This window comes from Podarcis tiliguerta (assembly GCF_965153285.1).
Source record: "Podarcis tiliguerta genome assembly, chromosome: 3".
Taxonomy (NCBI): Eukaryota; Metazoa; Chordata; class Lepidosauria; order Squamata; family Lacertidae; genus Podarcis; species Podarcis tiliguerta.
The window spans coordinates 43465501-43491663 of NC_139536.1; the positions used below are offsets into that span (position 1 = coordinate 43465501).

A 26163-nucleotide genomic window follows, 5' to 3' on the forward strand; every position below is an offset into this window, starting at 1 on the left:
GTTTTGCTCTTCAATGCATTGACTTGAATTACCTTTTGAGATTTTTTAAGTGGGGTGGGGATAATCTTTCACATGAACTTTGCAGGTTTAGCTTCTGTTGGCTCAAATGAGCTTTGTTAGCTGTTCTGAAAGGTAACATTTTCTGGTTTTGTGGTGGCAATTCTGGTGCTCATTTTCCTGGGTTGTTGGATTCCAAATCTTCTTATGCATGAGTGTACAGCATTTGCAGTATACACACCTGTCCATGGTAATGTAGAACCAGAAAGGTATACGTAAAAGGATCAGAGATGGGGTTCTTTTCCTTTTCAAGCAAGACTTTTGGAAAGTGGTTTTATACAGCTATTTTGTTAAATTAAATTAAATACTCAATGAAGTACAGAACTAGCCAGCCTGCAGAATATTCAACAGTGAAACAATGTGATGTATGGAAATAGATTCACTGGTATTCCTTTCTTTTCTTGCAACTCCTAATATTTTGGATTACTTTATTTTGCCACTTGTTTCTAAATATAATCAGACAGCATTTTGAGAATTTTATCAAATCACTCTCCTGTCCACTTTCAGGAACTAGGGTATGTATGCTTTAGAGCTGCTTTGGGGCTAGTTTTTAACACTAAATGTGCATACAGGTAGCTATAACCTTGTTCAGTTATGTATAATGTAGTATAATAAAAAGGGAATGTCACTGTGAGATTGTGTACTAGTTAGTGTTGAAATTTGGTAAATACGTTGCAGTGGTGTGCAGAAATAAATAGTCTGGTAATATTGCTGCTTGAAAGAAGAAGAAAAAAAACTTACCAGTTTATTACACATGGCAAACAATGCCTTGTTAAGTGTTGGTTTTATATGTGGCCAAGATGGAGCCAGGAAGTTTAATCCTAGCACATGCTAACCCATACTTGGACTAACTAACTTGGGGAAATTATACTTTACCAGCAAGCAGTTACTGAAATAGTGGGAATCAGTGAGGGAAGAATTGGTTGCGTCCCTGCCAGTCTCCCCTAATTGGCTCAGGTAACTTACAGCAAGCATTGTTGCTTTACTTCCAGTGGTCAGGAGTCCTTCAAGCTTAGAAAAATAAATAAAATGAAACAACCCCAGTCCAACAAACAAGAGAGCAACATATGGAAGCATGCTTCTTCAGAATATTTTTATTAGATAGCAACTCTGTTGGAACAAGAGTGCTAATCAGTGCAGGAAATGACACTGAAGTAGTGCCTGCTTAGTTGCGTATTGTGAAAATTAGCTGGTGTGAACACTAGGGTAATTAGGTCTGTCAACATGGTCTCCACCCAGGGTTTAATTCATGGCTGAATAAGTTGGGAAAAATTGGTGCACTGCCCTCCCCAAAACCACTTATGGGTATGTCTTTTTTCTCCCCAGGCACCATTCACACATGAAATTGTGGGGCAGTTAGTTCCTTCTTGTCTAGAAAAGCTTCCACAAGAAATTAATGAATCTGAGCAAAACCTTACGTGGTGCAGTCAACAGCAAAAGTTCTTCAGTTATCTTCAGTGAGAAGTAGCTTAGTTTCCCCCTAAATAAGATGAGGTGGACAGTTGGGGAATATTTTTGTTAGGAAATGTAATGGTAGAATACCCCTTTCCCCCATATATGGATGTTAACAGGAACATGAGAACAATTTGATGTTTTTATTGCTGCCTCAGAAGCAATTAATAAACAATACACTTCATATAGAAATGAGCATGTGTCAGTATATGGCAACAAAAATAAGTTACAAGTGACAAAATATTTAAGTTTACAAGGTGTACAAAATTTCAAAATATGAAGAGACTGCAACTTAAAAACTCAAATAAGTTAAAACGTCAACTATCTTGAAGACTTGAAAAATATACATACAACTTCACTCAATCACACAATTTACAATTTTTTTTGTCATTTTTAATCTGATACATCCAGATACTTTAAACAGTATGAAGTTTAGTAGGTTAAACTGCATTTTAGTACCAAATGGGGATCCCTGAGGGCACATAACAGGATACAAGGGTTAACTTCTTATGAAACTTGTTGAGTTTTTAGTGATATTTATTCACATTATGTAAGCGCTTCTTAATTCAGCATACCTTACCAACATTTCCCCATTAGCTGGAGGTTTGAAAGTGGAATGGTAGAAGGGCTTTGCATAAATTATCCTGGTTTGCGTTGTTTAGTAACATTTCTGCAAAACATTGTTTTCTCATGAATATATGCATGTAAAATGCATAATTGGAGATATATTTTTTTTTACTAAGAACGATTGTATAGTTGCAGTTGTGCTCCTATCAGTTGAAGGATTCTCAGCACTTCAAATATTAGTAAGATGATGATATATTAAGAAAAGCCTGAAATGTTGCTGTAGAAATTCTTGTGAACCCATTTGCAAGAGGGGAGTCTGACCCAGGTCTCTTCACTGTTCCCTTCCAATTTCCTCTCCATTCTTTCACAGCTACCTTTTCTCCTGATTTCCCCAAGGCAAACTACATATCTCTTCACAGAGCATGTTTTCGGTGTATTCCCCAAACCATGTAACATGCGAAAAACAAGTGTGTATGAAGGCAGGCATGTGCATTAAGAGTTGGACTTTAGCTACCTGGGGAATGTATACCCAGAAGCAAACTGGGTTTGTTGCTGTGTGGTATCTGAAGTAGTCTGAGAGGGCCCTAGAGTGAAACCAAAATGGCTGTAAGACTGAGGGAACCAACTGAAACACTCAGTGTAGCCAGTTGCTCCATAACTAAGTAGTCTAACTGCAAAGGGACAATGTTGGTAATGCTGTTGGAAGGATCCTGAAGAACAGAAATTAAAACCAGTCTGCAGGGAAGTAAATTTTAAAAGAGAAAAACCGAACAAATCCTTTCATAATTCTAGCCCCCTTCATCTTGGAATAAGCACCACTGAATTCAATAAGACATACTTCTGAGTAGACGTGTTAGAACTGCACTGTAAAACTCTCCATTAAAAATTGTTGGGAAGAACTGGATTCAGTATATTAATTTGCTGTATGCATGTCTTGGCTGCAGTCTATGAGCATCTGTTTTAACCCGCGCGTGTGTGTGTGTGTGTGTGTGTGTTGTGTGGTGGGAGAACAAGTTACTAAATATACTGAGAAATGTATGGGAGGGCATGCAACAACCAGCATGGCAGCTGCTAATGAAGAAAGGGAGACTTAGAATGGACTTCAGAAACTGTTCTGCTCTCTTATCATGCAGGATTGTGGTTTTTGGCATTTGAAACAGAGTTAAAGGTGTAGGCACTCAGATTTTATACGAGGGGTGGTGGTGGATCCTGAATATTTTCCCTTTGCTTCTCTCAGCCAACTAGCTCTATACATTTTTATGGAACATCCAACATTTTATAAGAAGCTGGGAACATAAATACATTAAAAGCAAGCATTATCGGATGGGGGGGGGGTTGGGGGGGAGGGTTACATTCCTGTTTCTTTAAGCCAGTAGGTGAGTGATATAAGTTTGCACTTTGTGTTACTTCTGTTGAAATGAATTAGGTCAAAATTATAATCAACAGACATTTTGGCAAGTGTGCATTTTTGTGTGTGAATATTGCCAAATGAGCCTAGTACCGTAGGTAGCATCAAGGAAATTTAAGACAGTGACTCAGTTCAGAACTGGCAACCCTGCGTTCCCACTGTGAGAATAAGACACAGCACGCTTTGCGTATTCATGCTGCACTCTCCCTTTTACCCTGTTTTGCACTAATGAATAAAATATTTGATTTAAAGCTAGCCACAATTTCTTGTGAAGTCCAAATTCAGAACTGTGGTTTGTTTAAACTATGATTTGAAACTAAGTCAGGATCTGAAACCAAGGTTTGATTCAGCTTCTTCTCAGTAACCAGTTTTAGACAAGACACAATTTCCCCAGGTTCACAAGGAAAATTTAATTAGTTTAAAATGTAAAATTAAGCTTTTGTTCACCTCTTCATGTGTGCAACAGAGGAGAGGAAATGGGGAGTGTGGATGCTCAAGACTTGCTGCAGTTTATTCTTACAGAAGAAAACACAATTGCCCACATAATAATGGACAGTGACAGATTTATCATGCAGCCCGATTCAGTAAGGAGATTTTGCTACTATTACTCTCCAATCAACTTTGAGCCATTACCGTAGGTCTAGAATGGGGGAGGGGAGTTATGAGCAGCTGGACAGTACTTATGCTTTAGTATCCCTTGAGCACCCACCAGTTTGTTACCAGAACAAGGCTAGTGGTGGTGAAATAAGAGGAATCAGTGCAACGATCCTCTGAACGACTGCTTTTCCAAGGCAAGAGCGTATAGATCCCTTGTGTCAGCATTGCCAGCTACTGTAGATCAGGGTATATGACCTTCCCTATATGAGCGTCCCTAATATTGCACTCTCTCTTAAAAGCTACCCTGCTTGTTCTATTGCAGAGCTAGTTTTCTTCCACTGACCTCAGATTTACAGAAATAGGGAGAGAAACCGGAAACACATTTGAAACGTTCAGGCAACACGTTGCGATTATGTAAACGTTACATCATCAGCTTTTTGTACACATTGTCTAGTACAATCAGATATGATTTTTATATTAGATTAGCATTATTTTTATCTTATCAAGCAAGCAGGACTATGAGCAGCAACTAAGGGGGAAAATGGAATTCTCAGTTTCCATTAATGTAGCTGTTATCAAGGTTATTCAGGGGAAAGGCAGCTTGTAGATTACAATAGAACTTGTGCTGGTAAGTTCCAACAGAAGTGAAGGTGCCACCTAATCAGATTTCAGGGTGGCTTTTTGTTTTTTTAAAGAAACCCACCTGTTAAGCAAAAGTGCAATCTGGCACGATAAATATTGTTAGCAGAGCCCTGTTCTTCAATGATAAGTAGGCTGTATTTCACATTTAGAATTCATAATGTTACTGTTATGATTTTTGTGTTGGGTTTTAAATAACTTTCTTAATGCTTCCTCTGGCTAGTAATAGTAGGGTGCTAGATTTGCAAATAGTTTGCCTTTTTCCTGTCTTGACTCACTGTGGAGAAGCACTCATTGTATGTCCACTTCATGATGCCTTTGCAGACTGCAGTTGTGCATGATTTGCTTAAAAATCACTAAAGCAAGAGCGTGTTGGCGTGGAGAAGAGCCTTGTAGAACTAACTTGGACCAAGATTTAAATTAATTATCATTAAAATAGGAAATTAAGCATTAACATGTATGTTGGGGAAAATACAGGGATTGTATATCCTGGAAAGGTTTTATTGGTTTAACATTCATTGGACATGCATCCTGCCTACAGAACCACAATCCAAAATTGCACAGCAGAGCTAATGTGTGAGGGAAGAATGATAGAAACTTTCTGTCTCCCTAATACCCCTATGATTTAAGGGCCCTTCACAGGGAGGTAGCACTGAGCCCATGCTGTTTATTCCACAGCCAAAGGAATGCAGTTCAATAAAGTTAAAACATGCCATCTATAATCCAAGTATAGTGGGTGAAGCTGAGCTGAAAAATACCCCTTTCTGTTTTGTTTTTATTGGTGTTGAGAAATGTTTCCAGTTTTTCTTGTGCTTTCAACAGCTCTTTGGAACATTTGTTATTTTTGTCCAAGCCCTGGATATGAAGTGTCGCTTACAGAGAGCTGTTCAGGAAACCTCAAAGGTCTATTTTGTTGCTACACCACTTTCTCATACCAGGCTAGCAACAGAAATAAAGTTGCAGTGCTTTGAAGTATTCTCCTCTACCCATACACACACACACACAAACACACACACACACACACGGACAAACAAGTTTCAATAAGTATTCACTACAGGTCAACTGTTATTCCTGCAGTGAGTTCTTCTTGAAACAGCCAAGCAATGCAGAAAATGTCAATAACCTCATAAAACCAACTGGCGCTATTTTGAACAGGCCATAACTTGCTGGCTATAGATTTCTCTCTCTGCTCCTTGTTGTTTAGAACAGATAAAACAAATGATACAGCAGTACTAGTCAATGTTGTTTCTTTAAGCAAAGGGGTAGATGGTGGCAGCCTGTTCTTCATCACCACCTGAATGCCCTTCAGCCTGAGCATATATTAGATTAGTTTGTCTTTTATTGTAGCTTATGTTGAAAATGATCTATCCATCTGTCTATCTGTCTGTCTATCGCCACTTTAGTTTACACCACGGGTAGCTAACTTTTGGTCTATAGACTGCATCTGCATGCAACAGGCTTGAGTAGTTTGTTTGACAGTGCCAATGTGTCCCCCCCCCTTTTTAATCTTAAAAATATATTTTGTTTTATTTGTCTGTTTGTTTTTTACTGGCTGTTCCCATAGGTACCCTGCTGCTTTCTGTCACCTACTCAAGCTTCCCCCAAATTTCTCATCTTTTTTTAAAAAAATCACCTACCACTCCTACTACAATTCTATGATGCTGAATTCCCTCCCCACCCACATTTGTCCTTTTTAAAAAGAAAATGTCAATACATGTCAATACATGTAGCCTCCAAAGGGTTTACCATTCCTGCTCTACACAGTTGTGTCTATGACAGAATGTTTGTGCCCCAACTGCCATCTATTACCTACAGGCTGCTACTCTTTGAAGAACAAGCCAATTTCATACATGCATGCAGTCAGGTGTGTTTTTATACATATAGATGGAACCGAAGGTGCTATATATTCCTATATGCACTTCTTTGCACCCTGATCCACGATACCAGCATCAGCCACCTTAAGGCTCCTTGGGGTACTCTTGCCTGGTGGGAGATGACATCAAGGTATCAGTATAGATTTTGTACAAGCAATTCTTATTGACTGTTAAGGTCATTTTACACCAGCACTATCACTAGTTAACTGAGTGCAATGAAGGTCTAGGGGGAAGGAACTAAAATATAGCTATCTTTATACTGTCAATTGCTCAAAAGAACATTTCCAATCTGTATTAGCATTAGGATGCAGCTCTTAAGTTGCTCAGAGGTATATCTAGCTATTTGTTTGTTTGAGCCAGACCCTGTCGCTAAGGCACTCGTGGAACTCTATTTCTGATAGGGGATGGTGCATGCTGAGTCCCTCCTGGCATGAAAGTAGCAGTGAAACTGAGTATACCTGCACGATAATGGACTAGGCTGTTAAATTCTTACTGACCAAAGCACACTTGGGCTCACACAATAAAATCAACCACAACCCTACCCTTAAAATTGCACTGTTCCATCAAGAAGCCGTTGAACATTTTATAGTTGCACTACAATTACAAAGGATAGTTAAAGACATCTTCACACATCAAACATCAGATTTATTTAATTTTATTTCTCTGAAAACAATCCCCGCATGTTTGCTTTTTCGTGTAAACAGTGGCCACAAGTTGTTGTTTTTGCAAAAAAATGCTAACTTTTGATTTAAAAAAATACTCTCTCATTAATAAATCAGCAAAATGCAAGATAGCCTCCTTGTTGTAGTCTGGCTTCCTCACATCTCATAGAGGAAATTGTATTTACCCTAAATAGCAAAAGATAATGATATGACAATATATATGTATGAATATACTGTATATATAAATGCTCAAACAATAGTTGTAAGGTCAACTAGAGCTATGAAATGTCTTTCTGTTCTTAATAAGTAACTCAAGAGGCAATGTCCTAACAAGCTGCAAGAACTTAGAGGGAGGAAGCACTATTTGCTGTCAGGTTCCTGTTCCCACTGAAGTTTTGCATTCATAGGGCCAGGAGGCAAAATGCCCCTCAGTCCATGGCCGTATGCCCACTCACTTGTTAAAAACAGATCATTCTAATGGTCAGTGGGGCATTCTCTGCCGGCGCCCAAGGTATTTGCTTTTTCTGTTTTCCATCTTTAACACTAGCCTATATGTGGACTGACTGAGATGGCTCAGTTGGTGGAGCATGAGCTTCTTAAGATTCGGGGTTGTGGGTTCGAACCCCACATTGGGCCAAATGATTTCCACATGGCAGGGGGTTGGACTATATGATCCTCGAGATCCCTTTCAACTGTCCAGTTTTATGATTCTGTGAAATCCATGCCTCTCCTTTTGTCCACAGTTCCAAGGGAACAGGCAAGTTTGCAAACCTACCAGGAAGGGATTGCTTAGGAAATTATTTGTAGCCCCATCCCCACACAATGCTTCTCTGGCCTGAATTCCACCCTTAAAAAAGAAGAAGATTGATGTTCCTGTTATATTTGTTTGGGTAGAATATGTAACTGGCTTTTTAGATGAACCTGGCATGAGAGCTTTATATGTGATGGTCTTCTAAAGTGCCTTGGCTTGCATGTGAGTTTTAAAAAATAAAAGCAGATCTGGCATTTGGTATGGGGTGCAATTCTGACATTCACTCAAGTTCACCATTTGTATTTTATTTATTTGTTGTTTAAATTTACAGCCCCACCTTACTACACAATGGTATCCAAGCTATTCCAATTCTGCACCTTGTGGTTCTGGCCTCTAAAGCACTACACCCCTATGCATGCCAGCAGTCCTAATCACTTGGTTCCATAGGAAAAGCAAAAACACACCCATCCTTTAGAGTTCCTACCTGGAAGTTCTCCACTGCTTAGAGTCTGATAGTAGTTGCTGCTTTCCAACCTGTTTTGTGTCATCGTCCCCCTCCCCAATTCTGGGAAAAGCTTTTCCTGTTCAGTGTATACTTGTCATGCAGTTCATAGGAGCTTTCCCCTATACACCTTTGGGTGTACGTGGCAGCTGCAGCTATCCTGACCTCCAGCCCTGCTGAGACCAGTCTATGTTGGTGGAGTGCAATAAACGGGGGAAACTCTTCCGTGCTCACAAATGGAACCTACTACAATCAGTGATGCACAGACCTGAAAGCTGTGTTCATTTCTCAAGAACACCTTTATGATTTTGCATTTAAAGGACATTACAGTTGAAGACTGAAGAGCAATATTTATCAACATTTAAATAAAACATTTTGGTGGCTTTTATGTATAAATATTTCTTCATATAAACATAACACAAAATTAAATAGCTCAGATACACAGACACTATTTAATATACTTCCACTGTTGTCAAAATCATCTGTAAACACCATCTCACACTGAATACAAAAGCAGCTTTTATACCAGTTCTGTGTTCACAACACTGATTCCCCTTTTCATAAAGGAAGTTGCACTTTTATTTTTTATTTTTGTTAAATCTGAGTGTCAGGTCTAATGGAAAAAAAAAGGAAGAGAGAAAAAAAACTCCACAAAGAAGCTTGGTCAATTGAAAGCATAATATACAAAATTACCTTTCAAAATGTAAGTAAATCTGAACTGAAACTAAGTTTTAAATTACAATCCTTTCCTTGGGGAAGTCCTGACTTTTGTGAAGTACAGTATAGGCACAATCCACTTGGAACATCTCCTCTGCAATCATCACTGAGTGAACAGGAGTTGCATAAGAGGACGGTGGGTTGTGTCCAAGATCTCAGGAACTGACCACATTATAAATACCAGGAGCCATCACTGCTCACATCTCAACTATAAATATTAAAGCCCTTTTTTTGTCTTTCTCAGAAGGTGCTTAGCTATTTAAAATAGCAGACTACTTACATTAATTTGGGACATTGTACTGCACAAACTTGAATTTTCCACTACTGGTTGTAACAACAACAACAACAACGATAACAACAACAGAAGCTTTCAAGATTGACAAGCATTTTGGAAAGTGCCAAGTCAGTTTCTTTAAATACATAATTATTTCCCCCCATTTCTAAAAACACTTTGTAAATGTGCAGAAAATAGAGACAGACACTCGTTCTGAGAACACCCTGGTGCAGTCTGATTTAGGAGCCTGCCTGAGAGAAGTGATGTGCTTATTACATAGACTTTTGACTTCTTCAAACCCTTGAATAAATGCACTGAAATAATCACATGCTTTCTTCCTGGTGCTGCCCTCAGAACTCCTTCTTGTCCCCTCTTGCCCACCCCCCAAACCAGCAGAGTGGGCTGGACTCCCCTAATCTGCACAGAAGTCACTGTCAACTTCTAAGCAACCTGGAGACTCCCAGAGCCACACTGGGCGCTATCCTATTTGTACTGGCATAATTGAAGTCTGAGAACCAGGCCAAAAGTCCATCGACATTCACGTTTGATGCAGAAGTACATCCTGTAAAGACTGCAGCTCCCAGTATTTTGTGTTCTCTGTTAAAGTAAATATTAGTAAGGATTCTCTCATCTGCATGTGGCCTCACATCTCCAGTTGAGAGACTGTGAGCTCTTCAAGGTACATCTCTATATGAAAAATATACATGATACTCATTTCCGTTGTAAAAATGTGTGGCTATAGTAAGTGCCCTTATTTGTTTGTTTATTTAAAAATATTTCTAACCCGCCCTTCATTGCAAAGCAATTCCAGGACGAGGCACAAACATAATTAAAACTGCATCTATAACAATCATAAAACAGGGGCCTTCTGGTGTTCTTCACTGTGGTGCGCATTTATTGTGAGGGGTTTGCCACTTTAAGGAGAAGCCAAAATTTCAGAATAAATTAGAAAACATAAATATAAGCTGAAAAATGATTTTCAAGGCCCCTTTGTGCTGCTCGCATCTGACAATCATGATAAGCAGTGCCTCAAAAGACAGGCATCTTATTTCCTGGTAAACAGATGGCAGGCTCTGAGTGCCTTGGTTCCTCCTCTGCAGATTCTTTAATAACTTGGCCCACAAGAATTGTCATTACATCCAAAAGAGGTGAGGAAGGGAAGCTCTAAGAGGTTTGGTGCAACCTAAGCTTAGAATGCACACATATGTTTTCTTTTGATAGATCCGTCCAACTAGTTACTTCAGCTAAAACCTACTTTACTCCTTAGGAATGGGCTAGCTGCATGTGCTCACCTGAGATCCCAGAATGGATTTACATTTGAATAATTGGGCAGATCACCAATAGCTTTCATAATTGCACTGCAACTCCTTGGGATTTTGTAGCAAAACCTTCAGACGTTTGATTGTTCCTTAGTAAAAACCTCTGCAATTAGTTTGTTTTTGCTTAATGCGGTATAAACCATTACATTAAACAGGAAGTATTAAAAGGATAGATGCATACACCAGACTGATCCTTTCTCATCTTGAAGATGAAATATTTGTAGTTGGCTCCAGCAACCACCCTCCCTCCCATTTTTGCAATCCCTTTAATATGTTTTTCCATTGTTAAAACATACTATTTTATGAAGCTTCCCGTGGAATCCGCTTATGAAAAATGACGGACTGTCTCTGCTGGTACTGTTGCTTACGTCGTTTACGTTTGTCACATTGACATAGCAGTAACATCTTAAAAGTGGTTCTGAATGTTTTGTTACACAGTGCATAGCACATAGGGTTCACTGTGCTATTGATGTAGCAAAGCCAATACCCCAGGTTCCAAAAGGTTTGGGGAATACATTTATTACAAAAGGTGTTTACCAAGACCATGATGTTGTATGGGGTCCATGTGATAATGAAGGCAAACAAAATGGCACTGAGTGTCTGTGCAGCTTTCTTTTCTTTGATGAGTGACATTCGTTTCCGCTTGGAGATCTGACTTCTTGTCTTCAAGGCAAACTTCTTGGCCAGGGTAGCTTCCTTGAATGACAAAGGCAGGGCAGCAGGTGCCTTATGTCCTGTTGAAATGCCATCAGTAGCCTTTCCTGTGTGTGTTGCTGATCCTGGTTGAACAGGAAGTTTAGGAAAGCTCTTCTGCAAGTTTCCATCTTCTAAACACTTTTGTGGATGAAGGTTTTTAGGCTTCTTGTCTTTTGACTCTGTGTCCATCTTCGACAATTCATCCTCTGACCCCTGCAGGTCTTCTGATGAGGGTTGCTTTGTAGAGTTTAGGATAGTGTTATGTCCTGGAAGCTTCAGTACAATGGAATAGATGGCCCTGGTCTCAGAGGCAATGTCGTCTTCATCCGACGAAGCAGAGTTCTCAAGAGATGCGTTGCCATCATTGTTGTTCCAGCTGTCACTGCTGCTGTGCTCCTGATCAACCTGATCTGGGCTTGGCTTCCAGCTCTTGGATGTCATCCAGAAGTGGCAGCCGCCATACTTTCTTCTCTTTGAGCGCTTTGTATTATGCTGCTGCAGCTCATAGCTGCTGCAGCTTCTAGAGCTGCCTGTCTGGTTGACAAAGCGTGCTGCCTCAGCTTCGCTGCCAGAGGCCTGGAGTCCTGCTAACTCTTTGGTACGCTTCTCTGTCTCCTTGTATATCCTCCAGTACAAAATACTCATAATGGTGACGGGCAAATAAAAGGCAGCTATTGCGGTGCCAAAAGTGATGATAGGCTCAGTCAGGAACTGGATGTAACATTCACCTTCACCAACAGTTCGCTCCCCAACAAAATATTGCCAGAACAGAATAGCAGGGGCCCAAAGGACAAAGGAGATGACCCAAGCCAAGCCAATCATCACCCCAGCTCTTCTGGTTGTTCGTTTTGCTCTGTAGGTAAGTGGCCTTGTGATGGAAAAATATCTGTCAAAGCTTATGACCAGCAGATTCATAACTGAGGCATTGCTAGCTACATAGTCGATGGAGAGCCACAGGTCACAGGCCAGGTTTCCCAAAGCCCAGCGGCCCATGATGATATATGTAGTGAACAGGTTCATGGAAATAATGCCAATGATCAAATCTGCGCAAGCAAGGCTCAGCAAGAAGTAATTGTTAACAGTTTTCAGCTGTTTGTTGACTTTAAATGCCACAATCACGAGGATGTTTCCTATGATGGTCACAAGGGCCAAGAAGCCAGTGAGTAAAGCAATCAAGACAACTTGCCAAACGGTGTGGCCACCCAGAGGATCAGCAGGGACTTGTGATCCATTGGTCATTTCCATAGTGGTGAGAGAGAAGCTCTCGTTTGTTTGGGAGAGGCCATGACTGCTAGTGAACGAGGATGCATCACTTGGGAGGCCTGTTGTTTGGGAGTCTTGAATCCAGACAGCGCTCACAGAAACCAAGGAAGAGATTGTACTGTTGCTAGATGGGACCATTGTGACGTTCTGACATATTCTGCAAGAGGAGGTGGAGGAGAAAGAGAAGAGAGAGAAAGAAACAAATTAGGATTTGTTACTTTGCTGGCACCACCATATCAGTTATTATTAGTTGAATATCTATTACATCTGAGATATCAAAGTATGTGAAGTGGTTATAGGAAGAACATTTTCAGCTGAGTTAACACAATTTGAGGGAAAAGCAAATGACAAAAACCACTTGCTTTATTAAAACTGCTGCTAGGATATTATTGTGAAACTGAACAGATGACACATTTTATGGTTTGTTGGACACAAGATCTGAGACATTATATAAGCTTCAAGACTTGAACATAGTGAAAATTGTTCACTAGTTGCTAATTCAAAGGGAAATTGTTATATACTTGGTGGCATATAACACCAAAACATTGTTTAAAATTTTGACACATATACTCAGTCATGCTGAAGATGTAAGAATGAGGCCCTAATCAATAAGGAAGATCAGTCTAATATGGGAATGGAAATTCAGAGACATTTAAATTTGGAATTTACATGACGAGTTTGCATAGGACTTATTGAGGACTGCTATTGTCTGTGATAAATCTCTTTCACAAATTTTGTACTATTTTACCAAAAATAAGACGTAAACATAGTTACTGATCCTCAGCTGGACTAAAAGACAATTCTTCAAAGACTCTTTCAGACTGAGCACCGATCCCAACCTCACATGCTTTCAAATTCCATCATTTAAGTTCAACCTGGTATATTTAATACAGTTATAATATATATGGCTTTTTATTTGATTGATAGATGTATTTTATTATATTCTGTAAGCCACCCTGTGTAGGCAAAATATAAACATTTAAACACACACACATACAGAAATTATGTATATAATGCTTGCAGGCTTGCCATAGGCATCTGGTTGGCCACTGTGAGAACAGAATGCTGGACCAAATGGGTCAGTGGCCTAATCCAGCATGTATTAGGACAGATATAGAGAATCACTGATCCGCCAGATATGGCTAAACTACAGTTCCCATTATCCCTGGCTATCGGTCAAACTTGCTGGGGCAGTTGGGATTTGCAGCTCAGCAACAGATGGCAAAGAGTATCTTACTACTGTGAGGGTGATTGTCCGAAGGAAAGAAGACTGGCCAACTGTGATTACAGAAGTCAAAGGAAGGGCAGGGGTGGCCCCTTTACATGGATAAATACCCCTTTGCCCACTTTTGCCAACACTGAAAGTGTCCCTTGGAGCTAGGAGGGCCCTTTAAATTAACTTCAAATATAAGGGGAATAATTTATTCTATTTGCATACTGCGCGAGGTTTTGCAAACCCAGCCTTTCCTTCTCATTTAAATCAACACACCCTATTTTTCTGCCGCCCTCAAAATGTTCTGTGTTACTTCCCTCATAAAGCTAGAGTCTATTGTGCTGATGGTCTTGGACAGAAGCCCAAACAAAGCAAGAGAGAAGGGAACGGCAAACTTAGTATTCAAAATCCGATCTCCCTGTACCGCCAATATAATTGGCAAGCTTATATTTCTGCTTTGTCTGCACCGTTATCTAGATGAAGTAGTTTAAACATTGGAGGATTTAGAACTGTGAGATAGGGAAAGCATTATAAATTGCAATGATAACCTGAATGTTGTGTTAAAACTCCAACAATATAACATTCTCTGATTTTCTCTTTATAACAAGACAGGGCTCCAGAAAAACAGTCAGACTTAAATTCATTCTTCCAGTTACATAATTGTGCCATTTAGAAATACTTCATTATCACACAGGAGCGATGAGTTGGACCCAACATTGTGGGGGTGGGGTGCTGTAACATGTGCATGACATCACATGTGTGATGCCCCCCCCCCCGTTTGACCAGGCCTGCTGAGACATGCGGGAGTCCCTTTGAGGAATGCCAGAGTGCCTTCCCAGAAATAAATCGCCCTCCAAGCCTCCTGCCTCCACCCGGCGGGCCAGCGCTCGCCCGTCAGTGGCAGGGGGTACGGAGGGCAAAAATCACCCTCCATGCCTCCCACTGCCACCTGGTGGGGCAGCACTTGCCCAAGAATGCTGCCTCTGCAGCACCCTTGCATGGCGCGGCCCAGTCAAGCAGACGGGCAGCAATGCTGCTGCAACTCTCCTGCTGTCAGACCTGACCCAGGAGTGGAGCTGTGGCTGAGCACGAAGGAGCTTGCAGCCCTTTACAGGAGAGGGGTGGCAACACTGCTGCCGCTGCCTTTTCTCTACTTCGCCCCCGGGTCAGACCTGACTCAAGAGCAAAGCTGAGGCTGGGCTTTCGTGCTCGCCTGGGGGCTGCAAGGGATGGTGGCCCCCTCAGTATTGCGGGGACTCAGCCCCCTGCCTAGAAATACTGAGGGGGCTGAAGCCCCTTCCACCACCTATACCTTGCACCCCTGTTATCACACTGCACATTAGTGCCAATTAGAAATGCTTCATTATCATGATTGGAATGTATTTGCTTCTTTGAACCCTTCCTGTCCTTCACTCACTAAGAATAACTGGGGTGTATGTTCACCCAATATCAATGTACAGATCGTTTGTTTCTTCATAATGGATGTTTTTGGTGCAGTAGGTGATCCTGGAACTTTGCATTAAGGCTGTCATTAAGAATGTTGCAGTACAAAGTTAAATGAATGGGAAGAAGGGAAGTCAACCCGAGAGTAGTGCAAAATGTTGAAAGGGGAATGGGCAAGTGTCTACTACAATAGTTTTATTATTTTTCATTAAATCTGTATATTTTCCTTCATGTGAATATCACAGGGAGCTTCACAACATAAAAATACAAAATGAGAAGACGAAAAACATAATAAAAACAAGACAAAACCAACGCACAAACCTCAACACATTCAAAAAGACATATAATGTTAATAAGCCAAAGGCCTGGTTAAATAGAATCTTTTTCACCTGGCACCATGGAATGAAGGTGACAGATGGGTAGAGCATTCCACAAATGGAGAATCACTACAGGAAAAGGCCCATTCTCATATTGCCCCCCTCTTGTTGACAGGTACACAAAGAGGAACCTCAGATAATGATTGCAGGGTCTGGGTCTATTTGTATATACAGTGGTACCTCAGGTTACAGACGCTTCAGGTTACAGACTCTGCTAACCCAGAAATAGTACCTCAGGTTAAAAACTTTGCTTCAGGATGAGAACAGAAATTGCACGGTGGCGGCAGCAGGAGGCTAAAGTAGTGCTTCAGACCTCCAGAATGAATTAAATTCTTAATCCGAGGTACCACTGTACTACCCCACATGCAACATTTCCATCCTGTATGAGTCACCCAAGCTTTCTGCACTGAGTGGGGTCTGGGGGCTTTAAAGTGTTTATGAGGTAATGTATTTAGAAGCCTCTGCACAGCTAGTTACCCTGATAATGCAGGTTTTCTAGTTGCACAAAGGTTTCTAACACTGTTCAGCTGAATGTAGTTAAAAGCCTTCTTCAGACCCCCTGAGGTGTTGGAGTGTTAGGAAAAGCGCTTTCATGTACCACCTTATGGCCCTCGTCATGGACACATTTAATTCCTGGGGAGAGTTATGAAAACTGCTAAGGGGGGCTTAGGTGATGCCAATCCTTTCCAATTGCTTATAAAATGGGAAGACCCTTTGTCCAATCTGTCTGAGCCTTTGTAGGCTTAATGTTTTTGGAGAGTAGTAAAATACTTTGAGACTTTAATGTTATTTAGATGGAAAATACCAACGTTATAGATCAGACATGACAGGGTGGGTCTCTGCTGTGATCATTGCAGAAACAAAGAACAAATGAAAAATGAACAAAACATTAACAATGAGAAGGGAAAGGAATAAAACGAATGGGGCTCTCAGAAGTGAAATGAAAGTTTGTGAAGTGTGCATCTCTAGTTTACTTCTGTGTTCACAGATTTATTTATTTTTTGTTCAAAAAATTTATATGCACATTTAATAACAAAAACTAATGGACCAAAATGGGTCTCAGCCTTCCTGGCTTGGATGCCGAAGTTTGTGCTCCATGAACAGAGCTTCCATTCATGGAAGGAGAGTTCTGCATAAGGTAGGAGCCCTTCTATGAGCAGAGATCTTTTATGAGTGGAGGCTCCTTCTATTCAAGCAGTAAAAACTCAGGATCCAGTTCTCTGATTGCTGTTGCTCCAGCACCACTACCCAAACATTATTACTGTAAGGAGAAAATAAAAATGGACTCAAATTAGGTTAGATTTCATATATTTCTGTACGAATGACCTGACCAATCAATGCTAAATTAAGGAACACCACACATCTGGCAATGTACTGATTTTTGAAATTAACATCTTACATTAATTTTATACAAAAATGCAGTCTCAAACGTTATTGCTTAAAATTTAGGCAATCAGAGTTGATTGTTCATTCATACTTTGGCATTGCTTTATCTGTATTAATCAAAAGGAAGTGCATGATGCTGCCACATATATCTTGGAAGCATGATTTCAAAAAATAAATCTAAGCCATAAACCATCATCAAGTTAAGCACATGAATTTTAAAAATATTGGCACTTCTTGTACCAAGCAGGAGTAGCACATCATATTTTATATTCCAGAAGCTCAGTGACTCATTCGTCTCATAATTTTTTGAGCTGCTTTGCAGCCACTCCTAAATGATTGAAACACGTTTCAGTGAAGCCTTCCAGAAATGAATTTAGCTGTGTCACTTTGGTTTCTACCTCACTTGTCCTAAAATGAACTTGGGTGCTATAGAAAGAGTCCTTTGTTGCATCTTCTAAAGAATATGCCAGGTTTCCCTTTGACTCTTGCAGATCATGGCTACAATATGAATTGGGGCCCAATCCAGTCATCCTCACATTCTTCTCAGTTTTCATTCTGTTCTGCATTTGGTGATAATACAGACCCTGGCCTTCTTGGTGATACAGAATGCCTCTAGAACGCCTTATAGAGACAGTAGTGCCCTTTAAATTCCTCTTAAAAACTCATTGTTCTCCCCAAAGTTTACTGGAATCTGACTCTCCAATTTTTCAGGTTTTGTACATGGCTCAGTTTTATTTGTGATCCACAGTTGCGTTTTGTTTTCAGAAAATTTTGTTGAATGTTGTGAGCTAAATATAAATGTGAACTATCAGGATGAGCCCCAGTGAATACAGCTGATGTTCATATCTGCGTCTAGTTATGCAAGAAGAGGAGTTTTCATACACAAACTTCTGCTGCTCCCTTGGCCCATTCTGCCTAACTGGTAATCAGCAGCACCACTCTGACAGGTTCTAGTCACCATTGAAGTTACAATCACCTATTTAACTTGTGGTTTTGTGTTGTAAATTTAGCAAATTACTAGATTTTCTAGAGACCACTATGGACATTCATATAAATTATGATTATGTCATTACTTTTAACCAAATAATGGGCAACAAGGTCTGTTTTACAGCTCAAATATTTGAGTAAATTATCTATAAAAAGGTAAAGGGACCCCTGACCATTAGGTCCAGTCGTGGCAGACTGTGGGGTTGTGGCGTTCATCTTGCTTTATTGGCCGAGGGAGCCGGCGTACAGCTTCCAGGTCATGTGGCCAGCATGACTAAGACGCTTCTGGAGAACCAGAGCAGCGCACGAAAATGCCATTTACCTTCCAGCCAGAGCAGTACCTATTTATCTACTTGCACTTTGATGTGCTTTCAAACTGCTAGGTTGGCAGGAGCAGGGACTGAGCAATGGGAGCTCACCCCGTCACGGGGATTCGAACTGCCAACCTTCTGATTGGCAAGTCCTAGCCTCAGTGGTTTAATCCACAGTGACACCCACGTCCCTTAAATCATCTATAGCATGACATAAATTGTTAATATGACCTTATTATCCTATGAGGACCACAAGCTATAGCTGCTTTCTCTATTATACTATTTCGGCACAACTCAGTGTTATGTTAGCAGCAGGAATTTTCTGTTTCAGAGCCAAACTTCTAAGTTTTACTTAACAGTTGCCCAATTAAGCTGCTGGCTCTTGTAGGTGTACCCTGCCAAAGGGTGAGGCTGCATGTATTAATTTGCCCTATGACCAACTATATTGGCTCTATTTATCCCAAAGTATGCGCAGCAGCATAGATAGCATACATTATTGTAAGCTTACATTAATGCTATATAGTAGAATCCACTAGGTGGTGCCATAAACATGCAAATAGAAGTTGTGTCGTCCCCCCCCCCCCCATAACAAGTCAGATGAAATTGCTACAATTAAGGTATGTAAGATCAAAACAACACTTTTCAAAAAGGTAATAAATATTTGCAATACACTGCTTATTTGTGGATTTGGAAGCTAGAAATGTATAAGGAAACATTTTGTACTGCTTTTGCTCCTAATTGATTTTTGGTTTGGATAAGCCCAAACTATATGCTAGTTCCTGATGCAATAATAAATGAATCATAATCTTGCATGTAAGTTCACAATTTAGTACAAGCACATGATATAACCTGAGAAGTAGCCAGAACAGCAATCCAAGCTGAGGTACTAATTCAAAAGATCAACCATATGACAGTTATGGAGAAAGCATGTAAATCTTGGCATTCCATCCAGGCATTTGGAGATAAGTTTAAAGTTGATGTTAAAATGGATTGAGTTTACCAAAATGATGAACTTGTGATAGCAGCAGAAAGAAACAGCAAGTGAATGGGTTTATTAACACATCAGTAGCATTTACCACTGTACCGTAAATTTACCACTGTGTTCTTTCTTTGGCTCCTCAGTGCATGTGGAGATGGAGAAACACCCCAAAGTTAGAGGCTACTCTCTCTTTCCCTTGCCCTGTAGTAACTTCTTGTTTGCCCCAGCCCTGCAAAGTTCTACTCAGCAGAGACCTTTGGCAGAACACAAGTGGCTTCTGCAACCTTAATGGTTGGGTAGAAGGGGAAACAAGCTACACCTGATAAGTTATCTCATCTGCATAACTAATAATAATATTTTTATTATACATACCCTGCCCATCTGCCTGGGTTTCCCCAGCCACTGTGGGTGGCTTACAGCATATCTAAAAACCTGAAATATCAAGCGTTAAAAATCTCCCGATACAGGGTTGTCTTCAGATGTCTTCTAAAAGTTGTGTAATTCTTTATCTCCTTGACATCTGAAGGGAGGGCATTCCATAGGGAGGGCGCCACTACAGATAAGGCCCTCTGCCTGGTTCCCTGTAACTTCGCTGCAAGTTACATATAACTAACATGCAGGGCCCCTTTTTGCATCTCTCACCCAAGGGGAAAAAAGGTTGTGTATATGCAAAACAATCCTATGTAGGTCTACTCAGAAGGAAGCCCCACTGAGTTCAAAGAGGGTTTACTCCCATGTAGGTCTGCATGGGATTTGCATCTTTGTCTTTAGTTTCTTGCCTGACTGTTGTTACCCCTGGCTCTGTCTACTGTTAGCTGACCTGCCCTCTCTGCTCTACCATACCCAATGGGCACCAGCTGCTTCCAGTTTGTTTTTATCTTTTAAAAACCAAACAGGGCTTTCACTGGAACTCAATTCCAGTACCTCTCAGGTGGGCACCACTGTCATTATAAGAGAACAAGTGAGGCATTCACAGTGAGTTCCAGCACCTCTTTTTCTAGAAAAATAGCACTGTATATGGTGAAATACCATCATGTAGCAAAGTGCTATCAGAGTGACCTTGATCAAGGTTATTTATGAAAATGTACTTTTGATTTATAGCTTGTGGTGGAAAAGTGTGGTGAAACGTCCTTTCCTGTCAAGAGTTCATTAAGGCTTGTTTCACAAATCACAGATAACTGAAGGCTTTAAATTTATTATAATTGTTCTGAATTTTTAATTTTGTTACACAGGTAGCACATATATCTTAAGGATTTGTTACACTACATATTGCTGTTTGCTGTCTCTTGTTATTTTTAGGTGATTTAATAATAGTAGTAGTAGTAATAGTAATAATAATAATAATAATAATAATAATAATAATAATAATAATAATTGGTGGTTATGGCAATTCAGTGCTTGTGGGGAAGTCTAATTTCCCCCCATTCTGAAACCACATTTTTTGGGTGATATGTGAAAGTGAAATTAGACAATAAAAGAATCCCTTATGACAGAGGTTTTCAACCTTTTTAGAATCTACAGCTCCCTTGACCAACTGCATGACACATGTTTAGTGTCCTGCAGGAGGGGGGAGGGAAGGAAAGAGGGACAAAGGCCAGTGTTGCCCACGGCACCCCTGACTATCATTCAAGGCACCCAAGGGTGCCATGAAACATTGGTTGAAAACCACTGCCTTATGACATTCGGTAGGGCAAGGCATAAGATCTTCTATCATTAGCAGTCAGTGCAACAGTGCTGCTGCTGCTGCTTCATACTGGAAGGCAGAAGTGGAGGGGCAAGGTTGGTGTGGTGCAAATGCACTGGCATAGCCAATGCAGAAGTCCACCAGTGTGTTTGCACTGCACCACCCTTCACTTCCCATTGGTCAGCACAATGCAGCTGATTGGAGGTTATGTTAGCATCCCACCTCACTGACTTCTGCTGCCCTTTATTTTAATCCACCTGAGCACTGAAACCCAACACTTTTGCTATGCATCAAATTGAAGAATGAAACAAATCTTTGCTAGCATAGAGTCAGGCTAGCGATGATCATCCTCAGCCTAGGCTAAGGATAACTAAATTGTTCCATTCCATTATTGTCCCCCAAACTGAGTTAATTCTGCATGAATTAGGATAATAACTCCTAATGTTGGAATTGCTATGCACTAGGACTCAATGTAACTACCATTATCAATACTGCTACAGCACATAGGGTGGGCGAGTATGGTTTCTTGTCAATATGAAAAAGAGTAATCAGCATAGAAATAAGAAATATCAATATGTCAAGAGGCAAAATTATTTTAAAACCTTTTATAAACCTAACTATGGTTTGGGGGGGGGAATATCCATACAAAATCGGACAGGAAAAGAAAAGAAGCAGATAAAGGGGAACAGGTTGATGAATACACTGGAAGAAATGACCTATGTAAAGTTAAAAGGTCCAAATAGATACAGCTTGGTTTAAAAAAAGATACACAGAGGGAGGAAAAAATGAGAAGGCCACCTGATACTTCTTTCCAAGTATCTGAACATTCAGCACTGAAGGGAGAGAGAATATGTAAGGAATCTCTCTCTGCTGGGACCAAACAAGGCCTCTTGGATGTAAAAGCAGCAGCAATACCACTCAGCTAACAGATAATTTCCATTAGCTTAAAGTAGTCATAACTCTTTAGTTTCTTTCCTCTTGGCCTACAGCCACTGCAGAACAAGGACATTGCTAACTATTTGGGGTAGCTAGAAGTGATAGGATAAGGACTTCATAACAGTAATATTGATGGCTATAAGTGCACAGAAACATTTCTTTCAAAAACGATACAGTGCTTGAAATTGAGCCAAAGGTAAGAGTCAGAATATCCCAAAACTTTGAGGCTTTTATCTATGAGAAGACACAAAATACCCCAACTTCTCTGTTTATTTTTAATGGAAATTGTGTTGTTATAAAGATCTGCATGATAATTACAGGTCAGATAACAAGCCATTAAAAGCCAGAATATCATTATTATGTACAGAATTCCAATAACTGAAAAAATAAGCTCATTTCCCTTGGAACCTTTTTTTAAAAGTCTATCTTTTTAAAGTTCTCCATTGTTCAGGCATGAAACTTTGCTATTTCATGTAGTAATGGAATTTCTGTTTGGGCGGGGGGAGGACTATACTGGTCTAGTCAGCTCATGATGAGAGTGGTGCTGAGTAATGGCACTCAAACTTTAAATGTATAGAACTGGATTATCCCTACAGAACATAATTTTAAGCTCCTTCCGTTCTTGTGCAAAATACAAAGTAAAACATGCCTAGCTACCGTATAATGAGATGGTGTTAGAAAGCTTTCATTTAATACATTGGGAGGAATCCAGTGTTCTAAGAAATGGTGCCCAGTTCTAAATATTATCCTGAAATACAAAATACCACTCACTCTTATAAAAACTTGCATCAAAAATTCATTGGACGTTTCCCACATTTGCCTCATAACATCACTTCAGAAGTTACCCTGATGGGCAAGTTAAGCCATATATATTACTAGAAGATAAACATGTGGTCTCAGTTGAATCACTTCACATGCCATGTGGGGTCTCACGTGACTGAATGCAGCTCAATCTTCAAAACAAACAAAACATAAAACATAAAAACCCTGCACACAGAAAACTAGATGCCAGTAAGAAAGTTAAAAGAATAAATTCCCACTTAACTTGCCAGTTCAGTGTTCAAGGATTTACATTTGCTTGCTTGTTTAAGGTATGGAGCCTCCAGCTGCAGTCCACAGTGATACAACCAGACACAGTTTTACCACCTTATCTGCTGTTCATGTGAAGGGTAGGCCTCAGAGATGCATGAAACAGGCACACACACCACCACCACCCTTGAGAATTGGTCCTAGATTTGCTTCAATTTTCCAAGTATTTCTCTTAGACTAAATTCCCCTTAACATTTTGCTTTAGACAGAGCCGGGGGGGGGGGGCATAAGTTTCTCTAAGCTTTTTTGAAACATTTTTTTGCCTCATCCCAGTGTGATTTACTTCCCTCAACATTCAATAGATGCTTCCCCTAAACAGGAACTTCTAGGCTTGACCTGAAATTCCACTTCAGGTAAAATTCATACTTTGGTGTAATCTCATAAATTTGGTAGTGGTCTGAATGTAAATGATGTGAGGCTTTCAGGTTACAACACAGTTACTAAAGAGAAGGAGCATTCAAACAGGGACAACTCAAGGCTTACATTAGGAGAATGATAGCCAATCTGAGGAATGGATTGCTGTTTTTGTAATATATACCAAACCGGCCTGAAAAGAACCTTTGAGCTTCCAAGAAGTACATAATTTAGACAGGGCAGAGGGCACTGTCTACCAGAAATCAGGTAGAATGTGTAGAACTATGGCTGAGAGCAGATGATGCCTAGAATGCTTGGGTGTCAGTTGGGACAGAAGGAGGAAGATGGAGGACAGGGGAAGAGAAAGGATTCTCCCTCTCAAGTCTCTGACCACTTACAATAAGTTGGGGGGGGGGGGTCAGCCTGGGAGGATGCATACTGTGAGCTCAAAGTACTTTCCCCTGAACTATATAATTACATTGCAGAAGGAAGGAGAAGATACTTTTCTTCCCTTCCTACTCTCCAGGACAGTGTGCCGCCTTCTATAAAATGCTAGCTTGGGACTGGCAGTCTTCTAGTGCCAAAACAATTGGACAATGAAGGTGGGAAGGGAGATGTATCCATCCCTTCCCTTCGCTGAACCTCCCTTCCCCAGGTGAGGGGTCTGAATTGCAGTACAAAGCTCTTATTCCAGGCTGCCTAGATCCCCAGAATATTCCTGTGAAGGGTAGGGATATACTGCGACATTATGCAGCAGATTTTACTTGTATCTACAAATAATAAAGCACAACTATTAAAAATTTACATAGACATCAACACTATGCTGCTACATCTCCATGGAAGAAACATCCTGCAGCTGTGAAATATCAAAGCTCAAACAGTTCAAGGAAGAGCCTTTTGATGACTCTTCTATCTCCCCGCCTTTCACCTGTCCTTTATCATGCATTTACGCACAGGAGGTAGCATCTTTCACTGCCAAGGTGGAGGCAAATTGCATCAGACAGAAGGAACAAAAAGAGCTTCATTAATGAAACGGAGGAAACAACTTTGCCAATGTAAAGTGTCAGCAGAAACCATCCGGTTCAGTTTCAGACTTCAGTGACCTTATGAGAACAGAGCAGGTAGAAAGGGAATATTAAAAGTTATGACTACCCTTGATTGAGAATCACCACTCCATAGAGAGAAATGGGTGAATGCATTTCACCTTGAGACTCACTTCTTGCTAACAACCCTCTTTTCATTTCATAGTGTAATCACTCTTTCAGATAATATGGTAGGAAATGTTACAAACTGAATACACACCATAATTTTTAAGCGGGGGGGGGGGGATTCCTGTAACAGCTTCATATATAAAAACCTTGTTTTGCTACCTTGGGCTCACTTGGAGCCTCAGCCAAAACCCTTTGGACTCCAGTGTGCACATAGATCTTTGCCCCTACAGTAGCTGCCTCATTCTCTTCAATGTCTGACCTTCCACAGTGCAGAGCTCTGCAAGGGAGGAAGCCCTTGTGAGCACACCTGGACAACGGGACACTCTTTGACAGCAACAACAGGATTAGAGTACCTCATCCAAGTGAAATGGAGTTTGCTGCTTCCTGAGAAGTTAAGCATGCTCCATGTGTGGTGATGATTCAGGCTTGGCTGAGGACCAATGTGCTGCAAGGTTTGAGTGTCCACTGACTATTGGCTTGCTGGCCTTATGAATGGGGGTGGATACCTCCTCTGATTGATCTGAGTTGCAGTGGAACTATGAAAAGTCAGCTTGGATCGGACATAACATTGAGCAGTGAAGTGGATTTTTTCTAAATGGTACCAATGATGTGAAATTTACACTAAAGGATCCCGGAAACTACAGGGCAGCCATGTGGGTGCAATCTTTTGCATTACAGCATTTGGGGTCCCAAAGGCCTAATGAATGTTTGGGTTTCAATAGTGATGCTGAATTTATGCCTATGGCATTGGAGTGTGTTAGGGATGTGAACCCTGACAGGGTAGTAGTGCTCCCAGACTCCCTATCAGAGTGTAGGCATAGAATGTAAATGTAATCTGGTGAATGAAATAAGGCTTTTGAATACTGGATTGCAGCTAATTGATCTTTTGGTTCAGTTAAGTTGGGTTCCAGCTCAAGTGGGCTTTTTGGGGGGAACAAGATGGCTGACCAGACAGCTAGGCAGGCTTTGGAACAGAGACACTGATCATGTGTTGCCACTGTCCTTTTCAGATGTTAAAAGTTGGGTTGAACAGACCATGCTGGCTGAATTGCAAGGGCAATAGGAGGTGTGTCCTGTGGATTAGATTGGTGTTCTCCTTTTGTCCACCGTTGGAATTATTCTGCATGTTTAAACTGAAAGGATGTCAGAGTCAAGTTGGTCGGTTCTAAGTGGTTTGTGCAAGCTGAGGAGGATTGCCTCTGGGTATCATGGGGTAGACAAAATGATTGCTAATGTTATATTGGATAGTTTGTGGTATATGGAACCCAGAGAGCTTCTCCTTTTATAGGTTTACTGATTTGGGTCTTACAAACTTATCTGTGGGGGCTGCCCTTCAGGACAAGAATTTCTGGGGCTTGGTGCTGGAGATTTAATGGCAGCTTGTGAAATATCTGAGGCTCTATGAAAGGCTTTGA

The 26163-nt window shown here is 40.6% G+C and overlaps 1 protein-coding gene across 6 annotated transcripts in view; it reads right to left on the bottom strand.

The window, feature by feature from the left end:
• Nucleotides 1-1633: 1633 nt before the first annotated feature.
• Nucleotides 1634-26163, bottom strand: part of CHRM3 (cholinergic receptor muscarinic 3) — a 226495-nt gene continuing 201965 nt past the window's right edge. For 5 of the 6 annotated variants that reach the window (XM_083432205.1, XM_083432209.1, XM_083432206.1 and 2 more), the window contains one exon: nucleotides 1634-12935. In XM_083432205.1, coding sequence (XP_083288331.1) covers nucleotides 11120-12916 — 1797 coding nt within the window. In that variant the 5' untranslated portion in view covers nucleotides 12917-12935 and the 3' untranslated portion in view covers nucleotides 1634-11119. The remainder of the gene's footprint in view (nucleotides 12936-26163) is intronic. The other variant, XR_014509155.1, reaches the window with a different exon arrangement.